At 32.7% G+C, this 13,192-nt stretch overlaps 1 protein-coding gene across 7 annotated transcripts in view; it reads right to left on the reverse strand.

Moving 5' to 3' along the window:
- The window catches only part of USP34 (ubiquitin specific peptidase 34), a 231,649-nt gene that overhangs the window by 60,767 nt on the left and 157,690 nt on the right, over positions 1 to 13,192 (reverse strand). For all 7 annotated transcript variants that reach the window (XM_027131781.1, XM_027131778.1, XM_027131782.1 and 4 more), the window contains 6 exons: positions 10,514 to 10,554; positions 10,250 to 10,374; positions 8,976 to 9,128; positions 7,889 to 7,993; positions 5,641 to 5,696; positions 5,423 to 5,543 (listed from right to left, as the gene is read on the reverse strand). In XM_027131781.1, coding sequence (XP_026987582.1) covers positions 5,423 to 5,543; positions 5,641 to 5,696; positions 7,889 to 7,993; positions 8,976 to 9,128; positions 10,250 to 10,374; positions 10,514 to 10,554 — 601 coding nt within the window. The remainder of the gene's footprint in view (positions 1 to 5,422; positions 5,544 to 5,640; positions 5,697 to 7,888; positions 7,994 to 8,975; positions 9,129 to 10,249; positions 10,375 to 10,513; positions 10,555 to 13,192) is intronic.

Raw genomic sequence — 13,192 nt, forward strand, 5'->3', positions numbered from 1 at the left:
AATTTCATTTTTAATGTTTCATACTTACTTGGCAAAATTCAAAGTCTATTTACATTGCTTTGATTGCCCATGTCCAAATACATGTAATGTAATGATAATTAAATATGGAAGAAATTTAAGACAACATCATGTAGTCACAGGAAATAACTATTTTTATCAATTTCAACAATACTCTGGAAGCTAGGATAAACTGTACAATGCAGGAATTGTAGCCAATATTTTATAATGACTATAAATGGAGTATAACTTTTATGTATTTATTTTTTTCTGTAAGTGCTATATTTTAAAGATCTTTCTGGACTCATTGTTCTCAACCAAAGCAAATAAATTTTAATGTTTTTTTTTCCTTTTCTTTTCTAAATGGAGTATAACTTTTAAAAATTGTGAATCACTATGATGTTCACCTGTAACTTATATATTCTATATCAACTTCAATTTAAAAAAATACTTAAACTTGAAAAAAATCTAGAAATTTCTTAAAATTAAAAAATCTGTTGACAGGACACCTAGGTTTTCCAAAATTCTTTAAAGAATATGTGAGCAATAAATGTTTGAAGACCACTTCAAAAAAAGTTTGAAAAAGTATGCTGCCTCTCAATCTATTACTAGATTTATTCTGTTAAAGCGTATTTCTGACATTATTTGATCAAAAACTTGAAAGGCCCCCCTTTTAAATTATAAAAATAATGCTTTTATTTTATTGTACATATAAAAATAACCTCCTGGGGCTTCCTTGGTGGCGCAGTGGTTGAGAGTCCACCTGCCGATGCAGGGGACACGGGTTCGTGCCCCGGTCCGGGAAGATCCCACATGCCGCGGAGTGACTAGGCCCGTGAGCCATGGCCGCTGAGCCTGTGTGTCCGGAGCCTGTACTCCGCAACGGGAGAGGCCACAACAGTGAGAGGCCCGTGTACCGCAAAAAAAAATCAAAACAAACAAAACCTCCTGTGACCACAACAGATGGCCACCTAGTTTCCCCAAATTACCTCCTCTATATTTCCTCAAGCTCAAGCCAAACTGAACTTATCATTCAATAACCTGCACATACTCAGTGGTTTCCTAGGACTGATTTTTCATTCATACTGTTTTCTGTGACTTAAATGTTTCCCTTACTTTTCTACTTAAGGACTTTATCCTGGTTACAAAAGCTTTATCTTCCTCAAAGCCTTTCCTAATCCCATCAATACTATCTGATCTTCCATACCTCTGATCACATCCCTTTAATGGCTCTTATTTTTTACCATGAATTACAAATATCATGAGCAGTCATGATATTATTTGTGAAGGTACATACGAATTTTGCATAAGGCAGACTTCTCAATAATTACCTGCTGAACAAATGAACCATTAGATTGTCAGTTCTTAAGAATCAGGACTGAGTCTTAATCATCCATTTGTTCAACATATATTTGCTAGGTACTATACAAGGTAGTAGAAATAAGAGTGGGGTTTATACTCTTAAAGGGGAATTAGAAGAAGGGAAGAGGGAGTAGAAGGGAGGAAGAAGAGGAAAGAGGAAGCAGAGGCAAGGAAGGAGAGGAAGCAGCAGTAGCGGTGGTGATGGTGGTGGTGAGGGAGACCATATGTGGCCTGGCAAGCCTAAAATATTTACTATAAGTCTCTTTATAGAAAACAGTTACTCCTCGATAAATTCTAGATGACATTTTTAAAAATTAATAAAGTAAAATATTACAGTAGCACAGCTATGTTTAGTATCTTGGCGATAAGGACGACTTCTTAATAATACACCAACACCAACCACCTTAAGCACCTGCACTTGGATACCGAATTGACATTTCAAATTTAACACGTCCAAAATAGAACTAACGATTTTGATACCCCATCCCCCCCAATCTTATCTATCCTAAATTTTCCCTTTCTTAGTAAATGGCATTATCATTCACTTAGTTTCTCAGGCTTAAAATTGAGAAGTCATTCTTGATTAGTTTCTCTCTCTCCCACCTCACAATCTTCTCAAAATTTAAGTCTTGTGAACTCTTATCTTCAATAAATATCCTAAGTCCAACCACTTTTCATCATCATCCCTCTGCAAAACTTCTTAACTGGGCCCCTAACCCTAACACTTGCCCTCCTAGTTCTCTACCTGTAGTCTAGATCTCCCCCTAGAACAAGAGTAAAGCTTTGAAAATGTTAATTCAGACCACATACCTCTCCTGCAAAAAAGCTTCTAAAGGTTTCTGATCTCACCAAAAACACAATGGGAAACTAAAGTTTTGACTACACAAACATTAAAACCTTCTCAATAAACAACTATTAGTAAACAATAAACAATAAAAACAACTATTATTTAACACTGTTCTGGAGGTTCTAGACAAAATTAGGTGAAAGAACAGAGAGAGTTAAGACTTAAAAATGAAGGAGTAAAAAAACTACTCGAAGACAATAAACTAAAAACAAATGAAAAATCAAAGACAATACTGAAGATAAACACAAAGACAACTGAGAAAAAAATTCTACAAACAGTAAGTGAACTTAAGGTGGCCTGCAACAAATTCACACACAAAAATCCTTACTCCACATAAACAACTCATCAGAAAACAAAATAAAAGAGTGCATTTATGATACCTAACAAAGAAAATCCCTAGGAACAACCTTATTTAAAAATTCCTAAAATTCAAATTCTAAATGAAAACATTAAATTGAAAAACACAACACTGGTCTTCTATAAATAAGAAGACAAATCCTGTCCTTGTATAGGCAATTTAATATAATTTCAATTTTTCTATATCAATCCATAAATTTAACACAACCCCAATTTAAAAAGTATCCGAATTTTAATTTTTGAAAGAATGAGACACACTGATTCTAAAGTTTGTGTGGAAAAATAAACAACCGGGACAATTCTGAAAAGGAGTAATAATGAAGATGGACCATCTCTACAATATATTAACTAAAAACTGTGAATCTACTTAGTTAGGATATGGTATTGGTGAATGAATAGATCTGTAGAGTGAAAAAGAAAGTCCAGAAATAAATCCAAGTACATATGCCAATTTCCTCCATACAAAAATTCTACAAATTATCAAGAAAAGGACCATGTATATACATGAAAGGAAAATAAGGACAGGATTTGAGCAGGTCAGAGAAAAGATAATACAAATAAATGGCTTTCAAACACATGAAAAGAAGCTCAACCTTACTCATACTTACAAAAAAATGAAAAATAAAACTAAGAGAATGGTTTCCACTTATCAGACTAGCAGAAATTAAATTTGATAATACACTGGGTTGGTAGGAATGTGGGAAAATTGGCACTTGGCTCACAGACATTGTAGGTGGGACCATAAATCAGTTCAGTCTCCACAGAGAGCTTCATGGTTATTCTGACCAAAATCACAAAGGTACATACCTCGTAAACCAGCTTCTACTTCTAGAATTTTTTCCTATAGATTTCCTAAATGATGGATGTATAAACATTTTCCCTGCAACATCACTTATAGTAGTGTAAGGTAATGCTCAACATTAGGAAGCTAGTTAGATATATCACATCTTTCCAGAAAAAGAATATTATGCAGTTGTTACGAAGAATGAATTAACTCTATATATACTGATATGGAGAATCTATAAGGTAGGTGAAAAAAGCATATTACAGAACAGTGTATTTAAGGTTTTAACACCTGCAGACAGTATTGCTTAGTGGTTAGAAGCTTGGTCAAGTAAAGAGTCTTGAGTGTCCTCAGTGAAGCAAGTTGTTTAACCTGTCTATACCTTAGTTTCATCATCTGTCAAAATGGCGTCTAATGACAGTATCTACCTCACAAGAGCTCAAAAATTTTGCCTAAGATATCAATTGTATAAATCAATAAACAAAAGAGAGAAGGAAAAAAAACAGGTGGTCTTAAAAAAATACGAATAATGAAGACAAAACTTTTGGAAATATTTCCTGCACATATGTGACAGGAAAAGAGTTGATATTTTCAAAATAAAGAACTTTCAAAAATAAGTAAGAAAAATGACAAAAGAATACATGCAGATTATGAACAGAAAATTGCAAGTTAATACAAGTGGACGATACATAAATGAAAAGACACTCATCTTCAACAATAACCAAGGAAATAAAACTAAAATAGTGAAAGTGGCAAAGACTTATCATGTAAGGAATGTGGGGATGTCTGAGAAAGTGGCATTCTTACACAGTGTGGCTGGGAGTATAAACTGATAGAGCCTTTTGTAAATTGATGTATTCTGGTTAAAATGAATCAAATTTACTCTTAAGAATTTATATGAGTATACAATGGAACAGGTATACAAAGATGTTCCCTGCAGTTTTTTTTTTTTACAGCTACCAACAACATAAATGTCAATAAAGATTAAATTATTTCTCTCTTTATGTATTCAACTTTTTAATGTATTTTCTCTTTTTTGATGGATTCATTTTAAATGAAGAACACAAATCACAGAATAGTATTTACATAATATAAATTATATACCTATGTATTTAATATAGCCATAGAAATTCCTGGAAGGCCATTACCAAAATATCATATGAAATTAAAATATATAGGAATATTTTTGTCAGCAGTACCTAAAAATTTTTTTCTTTCTTTAAAATGACTTTTGCTTTACAATGATATGTTATCAGAAATATCAATTAATACATTTATATTTTGGAATAAAAGTTACATATTGGTTTATATAATGTAAGACTTCAACCAGCAAGACTATAAATAAATCAAGTTATTCCCAGTGAGTGTAATAGAAAAATTTTAAAAGATCCAGGAGAAAACCCACAAAACAGGGCTTTGTGAAATAAGGGTAGTAGCACAGATTTAAGACAGATAAGACTGTCACCTTAAGTTTATCTTAAGAATCCCTGAGCCTATCCTCATGGGGACAATCTTCCATTCTTTTCATTATTCCTGTGTTTCCTAACACAATCAGTAACCTCAAGAAAACAATCCTCCAAACCGTAACTAACTTCCCTTAATGAAGGCAATGACAAAAGTGCCAATGACAGTAAATAATGTAATCTAAAGAGAAATTAGACATTTGTTGGTATAGAGTTATTAGGTGTTATAAAATAGTCAATTATAGATTTTATATCAAATGGGTCTTTAAGAAATGAAACCAGTAAGTACTCTAAAATGACTACTTATTAATTCCATTGTGTTAAGTTACTAATTCAAAATATTCAATTCTATAAAAATCTACAATTAAGCAGAGACTGTCTCTCTATATACAGTCATAGTAATTAAAACTTGTTCTGCATTCTAAAAACAAGACTAAGATTCATATTTCTAGGATTCATCTTATTCAAAGTTCACTGTTCCTGCCAGTAATAAAGTTCTGGTAAACTTCATTTTTGCATGTTTAAGGAAATTTAACATATCCACATACAAGGAAACAATATAAAAAAGTTCAATCTTATTTCATATAAATACTTGGATGTCTTACTACCAACCTGTCCTTCCCTTGAAAATTTAAAGGGTGGTTTGTGTTTAATAACACTTGTTGCAAGCCTTAGGAGTCCTGTAAGCCCATCATCTTCTATATTACCATCCTGATGATCAAGGATCTCCCTGCTACAAAAAAGAATACAAGCAAAACAAGACAGTTCATAAAATTACGTTCTTTATCTTTTCTCAACAATATAACTGTCAATTTCACATCAAATTTTACCTTCGAATACAGTCAGCTAAATGTCGTGCCAAAGCATCCAGGTCGAGGAGTGTTGTCTTAATACAAAGAGAAAATACAAAATTCAAACAGATTTTTATGTTCACTATTTCAGATACTATTAAAACAAAAAATCCTTTCCTTTTAAGTAACAAGAATTTGGTTCTCCGAATTCATTAACATGCCAATTAAATTATAAATAATATATAACTATTCTTTACTTATACATGATGTCAATAAAATTATACTTATAAACACATCACTGATAGTCCTTCAAAAAAGAATCAATGAAATATTGGTAATAAATTATGAGTCACGGTAATTTAACGAGAAGACACTAGGTTTGACTTATTTTTTCTTTAACAATTTTACTGAGATGTAATTAACAAACCATACAATTCACCAAGTTTTGTTTCTAATACTACTTTTAGAAATAAACTTAAATGCACAGTTCATTTCAGAGAGCTTTAATTCTCATTATAACTGAGCAACAAAATTAAAACAGATTTCATAAAACAGAACTTAATTTAAGAGGATTCCAGGGAATTTCCTGGCTGTCCAAGTGGTGGTTAGGATTCCATGCTTTCACCGCCAAGGGTGCAGGCTCAATCCCTCGTGGGGGAACTAACATCCTACAAGCCACATGGTGTGGCCAAAAAAAAAAAAAAAGATTCTCAAAGAAATTCAGATCACTAAGTAGGAAAATTACTTTGACTAGCAAGCAAGAATATTAGATTCATACTTTAAATAGGCAACCATAGGTTTAAAAAAAAATCAATGTCTATCTGGAATCAACATTTTATGGATAAAGTCAAATACATTAAGACATGTTCGGGGGGGAGGGAGGACTGGAATTGGTAGTCAAAAGATATAAGATACATACGTACTAAGGAGGTAATGCACAACATGATAAATGTAATTAACACTGCTGTAAGTTACTGAGGACTTCCCTGGTGGAACAGTGGTTAAGAATCCACCTGTCAATGCAGGGGACATGGGTTCCCGCCCTGGTCCGGGAAGATCTCACATGCTGTGGAGCAACTAAGCCTGTGTGCCACAACTACTGAGCCTGTGCTCTAGAGCCCGCAAGCCACAACTACTGAAGCCTGGGAGCCTAGAGCCTGTGCTCCGCAACAAGAGAAGCCACCACAATGAGAAGCCCGCACACCACAACAAAGAGTAGCCCCAGCTCGCCACAACCAGAGAAAGCTCATGTGCAGCAACGAAGACCCAACGCAACCAAAACATAAATTAATAAATAAATTAATTAAAAAAAAAAAGTTGTTGAGAGAGTAAAGTACCCATCACGAGGAAAAAATATTTTTTTCCGTTTCTTTAATTTTATATCAATATGAGATGATGTTCACTATACTTATTGTGGTAATCATTTCATGATATGTGTAAGTCAAGTCATTATGCTATATACCTTAAACTTACACAGTGCTGTATGCCAATTATAACTCAATAAAACTGGAAGAAAAAATTAAAACATGCTCAATATTAATTTTTATAATTATTTCTTAAGTGAAAAGTAAAATAAGAATTCAGATGTAAACTGTTCCTTAAAAGTAGGACGTTCAAACACGATAGGATTCTTAAAATATAAAGTGTATATACTGGACTTTGATGGAAATACATGAAAAAAAAATTGACAGAAAAGGTTTCCTAAATATTTAAATGTATCTTTTTCAAGCATTTCTCATTCTTCTGAGATCAATTAGATGTATTTTAGCTTACTAAATTTATAAAAAGAAAAAATAAAAGTTTTTATGTGGCAAGTATGTCTTTGAAATAAACTTGTTTTAAGTATTTCTTTGGATAGAAGTATCATTTTAGTCTCATATAAGAAAATTAGTAGATCAGCAAACTGACAGTGTTTCTTTAGCTTAAAGTAATTTCTATTTGAATTGCAACTTTATTTTACATTCTCAGAATCCACTTGCTACTACAGAAAGCTGTATATTTAAAGTCTAAATTTCACATTCCGAATAAGATTTCATATCCACAAATCTTACAAGACACAGGAAACTACTTGTAAGTACCAAATGAAGACATTTCAACTAAAGTCAGAGTAAAAAGAAGAAATTAGAGCAGAACAAAAAGGTACGAATGGAGTAGAAAAATTATGACATTTTCAACTCATTACAGATTGATAAAAATGTCCTTAATGATAACGACCTATAAATGCATGAACATACAAGTGCATAATACATCTCTATTAACAAGTTAATGTATAACTTTCTGAACATACCTGACTAGCATCCTTTATATGTATGTTGTCAACTAATTTGCACAACAACCAAAAATATTCTTTACATCCAGGTTTTAACATTGGTTCTTCTTCATAATCATCTATCTATTAAAAAAAAATTTAAACTTGTGAAAATAGTTTAAAAGGGGAAAATAACTTAAAATTATAATACATTTTAAAAACTACAAGCTTTATAAAAAAAAATTAAATCCCTACAAACTAAACAGTTTTCAAAATTTAACCCCCAAAATGGAGAGAATACTCCTAGTGTCTGTAAAATTAGAACAACTATGTATGTAAGTGAATAATAAGAGAACTTTCAAAAAAACAGTACTCTGAAATTCCTTATAACCTACTTGGAAAAGATATGAATAATGTATAATACTAAATAATGTAGTGCCAACTAAAAATTCAATGAAAATGTGGAAACAAAAGAAACCTACAGAAAATGAGTATATATAAATCTACCCACATACAATGGTGTATTATAGTTTTGAAAGCTGAAAAATAAAGAACACATTACATTTCTTACATAGTCAATGACAGACGGTAAATATGGAGAAGAAAAACGTAAATCCTACAATGCATCATATTTCTGGGATTAGTAAAATTTACTTATTAATGGGCCCTGTATTTATTATGGGGTAGAAGGCTTTTATAAGGCTAATGTTAGTGTATACATGGGAACAAGGAAGAAAACTGAAAATTCTGAGTATCATAAAGATAAAAATAAAACAACTGTGACTGAATAAGAAGAAAGCTACATTTATGATGTTTCTATCATTCAACTTATTAACACAAGGTTCAGAACCTAGTAAGGACAAATGTTATTTCCAAAACAATATCCATGAGAGATCCCACACAGCTGAACCCAAGGACACAGGATCTATCCCTAGGTGTAACATGGACACAATATGTCACAATGCTGCCACTTTAGGAACTATTACATATAACTACCATCCTCCTGGTGAAAACTACAGATAGTAAACAGGTACTCAAAATTACTTGCAAGGACAATACAACGATAAACTTGGGGCAAATGAAATGGCAGAAATAGAAATTGCTCCTGAACACAGTAAAATCTTACCCTAATAGGTTTGAGTGCTTGAGCATCTGGAAGAAATTTCAGCAATGTTGAGGCAGCCAGTAGCAGAAAAGAGCGATTGATTGAGTCTCCTCCATCCAGCCCTGACAGAGATAACTTATAAAGACCATTGCAAGATTCATGACGGACTGCAGTCTAAATGAAAAAGTTCCAAAGATAGTCTGAGTTAGTATTAAAAAGTTAATCTTAAGGTTAATATGTTGGCAGAAATAACATGTTAGATGGCTTCTTTAGTAACATGTTTTAAAACACAATGTCCTGATCACATACTCATGCATCTAAATAATACATGATCAAATGAAGTACCCCAAAGTATACGGTAATATGTAAAAACATTTCAGAAATTCCCAATATGGTCATAAAAACAAACCAAGTAAATACAAGAACAGACAAATACAAAAAGGATTGAGAAAAGGATATTTATAATAATTTATTTACATGATTAATTAACAGGAAAAATATTGGGTTGGCCAAAAAGTTCGTCTGAGTTTTTCTGTAAGATGCTATGGAAAAACCTGAACAAACTTGTTGGCCAACCCAGTATTTTCAGAACTAGAAGCAACTTGGAAAGTACTTAACCCAAAACATTTTACAGATTTTAGAATCTTGTCCAAGTGTCACAACAGTTACCTGGGACAGAGCCAGAACAAGAATACATATGCATTCAATACAAAGCTAATAATATTAGAAAATGTTCTCTAAAACAGATATGAATATCGTGGCTAAGTGTATTAGTGTGTTTATACTATTTCATTCAGGAATATGGTGTGAGTAACATCAAGATACGATTGGTGAAAATTATATTGACTTCAGTGTCAACACTGAAATCAAAAGGAAATATATTGTCTCTCTTGCATCTAAGGATACACTCAAATAGAAAAAGTAAAAGAAACTTCTCTAAAATGTAAATTACAAAAATAATAATAAATAAATAAATAAATAAATAAATAAATAAATGCTGAAATCCTTCTCAACCCTCAGGAAAAAAAACAATTAAAAAAACCCAAAACAAAAGAATCACTCTGTTAACAAATATTGCAGAAAAAGACAAATATGAATGCTACAAAATATTTAATGTTCACACTTAAGTGTACATAACTCAAAACACTCTAGATCTTAAAGGATTATTAAGTACCTTCCAGGCAACAGGATATATTTATGGAATCATGTTCATTTGTTTCCATTAGCTCTTTTTATCATCGATGCTAATACGAAAAAATATGAAGAGTAGTACTAATCTTCAATCTTTAGCTTACCTCAGGAATAAGGAGAGTCAATTTTTTTAGCCAGTCTTGTAAATGATCGCTGTCAGCAAGGCTAGATTTCACTAAAGAACAGCAATGAGCCCAACTCACCAAGAGCCACATTGAATAATGTGAAACTACAGAAAAATTGGAAAAAAAAATTACTATAACGGCTTGTGCATGATGAAAACAAAATGTTCATTATTAAAGATATTATATATAGATATAACCAGTCATCCAAATCTTTATTAAAAATTAACTTTGTGGAACCCTTACCTTCATGTCTAGACCTGTGATCAGACTGAGCTTTCAAAACTCTGCAAAGTAAAAACACACCACCAGCAGTAATTAAATTCAGCAACGAACTAAAAATAACTCAATTTCTTACTACATATCCTTTAACTTTCCCTGCCCCCCAAAAGATTAGATTTTATGAAAGCTGCTAATTTATTTTCCTATGGTCTTCATTTTTAATTTAAAGAATCACTGGCAAAATCTTATTATAGCAAACATTAAATGAGTGTTTCAATTTAATAAACAAAATGTGAGTGAATCCCATACTGACTTAAGTGAACTCTCAAAAAGTGCTTAAAGATTTGGTTACTAAAGTGACGTGGCTTACAAAGAGAAAGGTTATAATGGTTTAGAGTCTAAACTTCAGACTCCTAAAAAAAAAAAAACACCCTTATGCAGTAGTCCTTGGCCTCCTGGAGTTTACAGCCTATCAGGGGAGATAAGATGAATATAAAACAAAAAAGTTAGGACATAAATATATTCTAGGAGCTAGCTGAGTAAAACAGTCAGCACATACTATTAGAAATGTGAGTTTAATCTTAATCTGTGGCATATGAAATATTCTTTCTGGCTCTAAATGTTATAGCATCTGTAACGACATTATATTCTACTCTAATAGAAAGATACGACTCACAAAAAGAAAAAAAAACATACAATGACATAAAATGCCCTTCCTTTTGTATTGTTAATGTCAATTTTCATCAGGAATGGTTAAAAGCAAATTATTGAAAAGTAGAGAAAAATAACTAATTTAATTCTATATTACTTCACCTCTATTTTTTCCCCTTGATACTTGTAGTAACTTCAATGGAAAATGTATTACCTCAATTTAAAGAAAACTAAACATTAAAAACTTTCATTTTAATAAAACCAGCATATAGGGATTTAGTATTCACCTTACAAATAAACTGTTTTTTAAAAAAAAGCACTGATCTCTAGATACCTACTTTGTTATAATTAACAAAACACCTATGAAAATCTGAAAGAGCAAGACTCATCCGTATTACTGATTTAAAATGTAAAAGGTACTAAAAAGTTAAAACTTATAAATCTAGTATTTGGCCATATTTCATGTTTAACTTTTATCATATTGGTTTAATATATTTAACTTTACCAAGAGCAACCTCCCAATCTACCTTTTAAATATGTAGCATTAGAAGATTTTGGTAACAGGCAAAAAGTTCATTTTAGCTATCTTAATTGATACAAACCTCCCAGGACCATATAAACTGAAGGTGGAGGCTTATGAAAAGACAATGGTGCAGGAACAGGAGTCAAAAAAACACAAAGATTGGGGGTGGGGGGTAGGGGGCCCTCACATTACAAAGACTGTAATGAGATCTTTAAGAATGGAACTGGTAGAATAGAAATAACTGTCACAGTGAACCAGCTTGAACAGCAGCAGCTGGTATCAAACTCGCATATTTTTCGTTGTGTGAGGTTAAGAGTCAAGTGAACATTTCTTAATTCTAAAGAAATAAAAGCAGACCAAAGCAGTCACTGAACTGCCTTGTTAATCAATATATTGTGGCGTGTGGGATAGTGAGGTATATAGAATGTGTGTTAGAACGGGGGTCCCCAACCCCCGGTCCACGGACCCATACCAGTCCGCATCCTGTTAGGAACTGGGCCGCACAGCAGGAGGTGAACAGAGAGCGAGCAAAGCTTTATGTGGGGCTCCCCACTGCTCACATTACCGCCTGAACCACCACCCCCCACACACCGGTCTGTAGAAAAATTGTCTTCCGTGAAAACGGTCCCTGGTGCCAAAAAGGTTGGGGACTGCTGTGTTAAAGGACAAGGAGGAAGAGTTAAGAATTATTTAACTGGAGAGTCACTGTTACTTGGCGTATAAAATGTATTTTATCATACAAACCAAGGTCATGTTATAGCACTTTCTTTGTTTCCCCACATTATCCATTCATAAGTTTTATAAATAATGAGGTAAAGGTGCCTGGCATTGGTAATATAATGGTGAGCAAAATCAGATATAGTTCGTATAGAACTATACGTCCAGTGGGGTAGAGCAGATGTTGATCGAGTTATGAATGTGAATTCAACTGAGACAGACACTAAAGAAAGATACATTAAACAAGAAATAATCTTAAAATAATCATGCTACTTGTATGCAACCATTGCTTATGAAGGTGACTTTTAAAGGCATCTAAAAACAGATAACTATTAGCCATAAATAACGTTAAGCACTTTGAAATGTGTTTATATTAGCTTTGTAAATCAGTTAACAATGGCAAACTTCAGCCCAAAATGAACACCTACAGAATACAGGACTTGGAAATTAATTCTACACACTTTAACATAATTTATGTGATTATTTGAGGCATACAGAGTCAGGTCCTCATGTATTAGCAACTATCATTTATACATTATTAAAATTTTGACCATTAAAAAAAAAAGTCTCCAATGTAGCCCAAATAAATGAAATCATATTACACGTTTAAACTATATTCTTATACACATATTTCCAGCTTTATCTATTGAGGGCCTAGAAGCAAGGAAACACTAGGAGCAATGATACTATATTTTGCAGGTTCCCCACCAAAAGGAACTAGGGTTTCTTAAAGAAATGCTGATTCAACAACTAAGGCAGGGAAACTGAAAGCCGGGAAGATCTTAAAATGACGGGGGTGGGGGGGGGGGGGG

Source organism: Aethalodelphis obliquidens, unplaced genomic scaffold (assembly GCF_003676395.1).
Source record: "Aethalodelphis obliquidens isolate GAN/ISIS:26980383/991018 unplaced genomic scaffold, ASM367639v1 scaffold40, whole genome shotgun sequence".
NCBI lineage: Eukaryota > Metazoa > Chordata > Mammalia > Artiodactyla > Delphinidae > Aethalodelphis > Aethalodelphis obliquidens.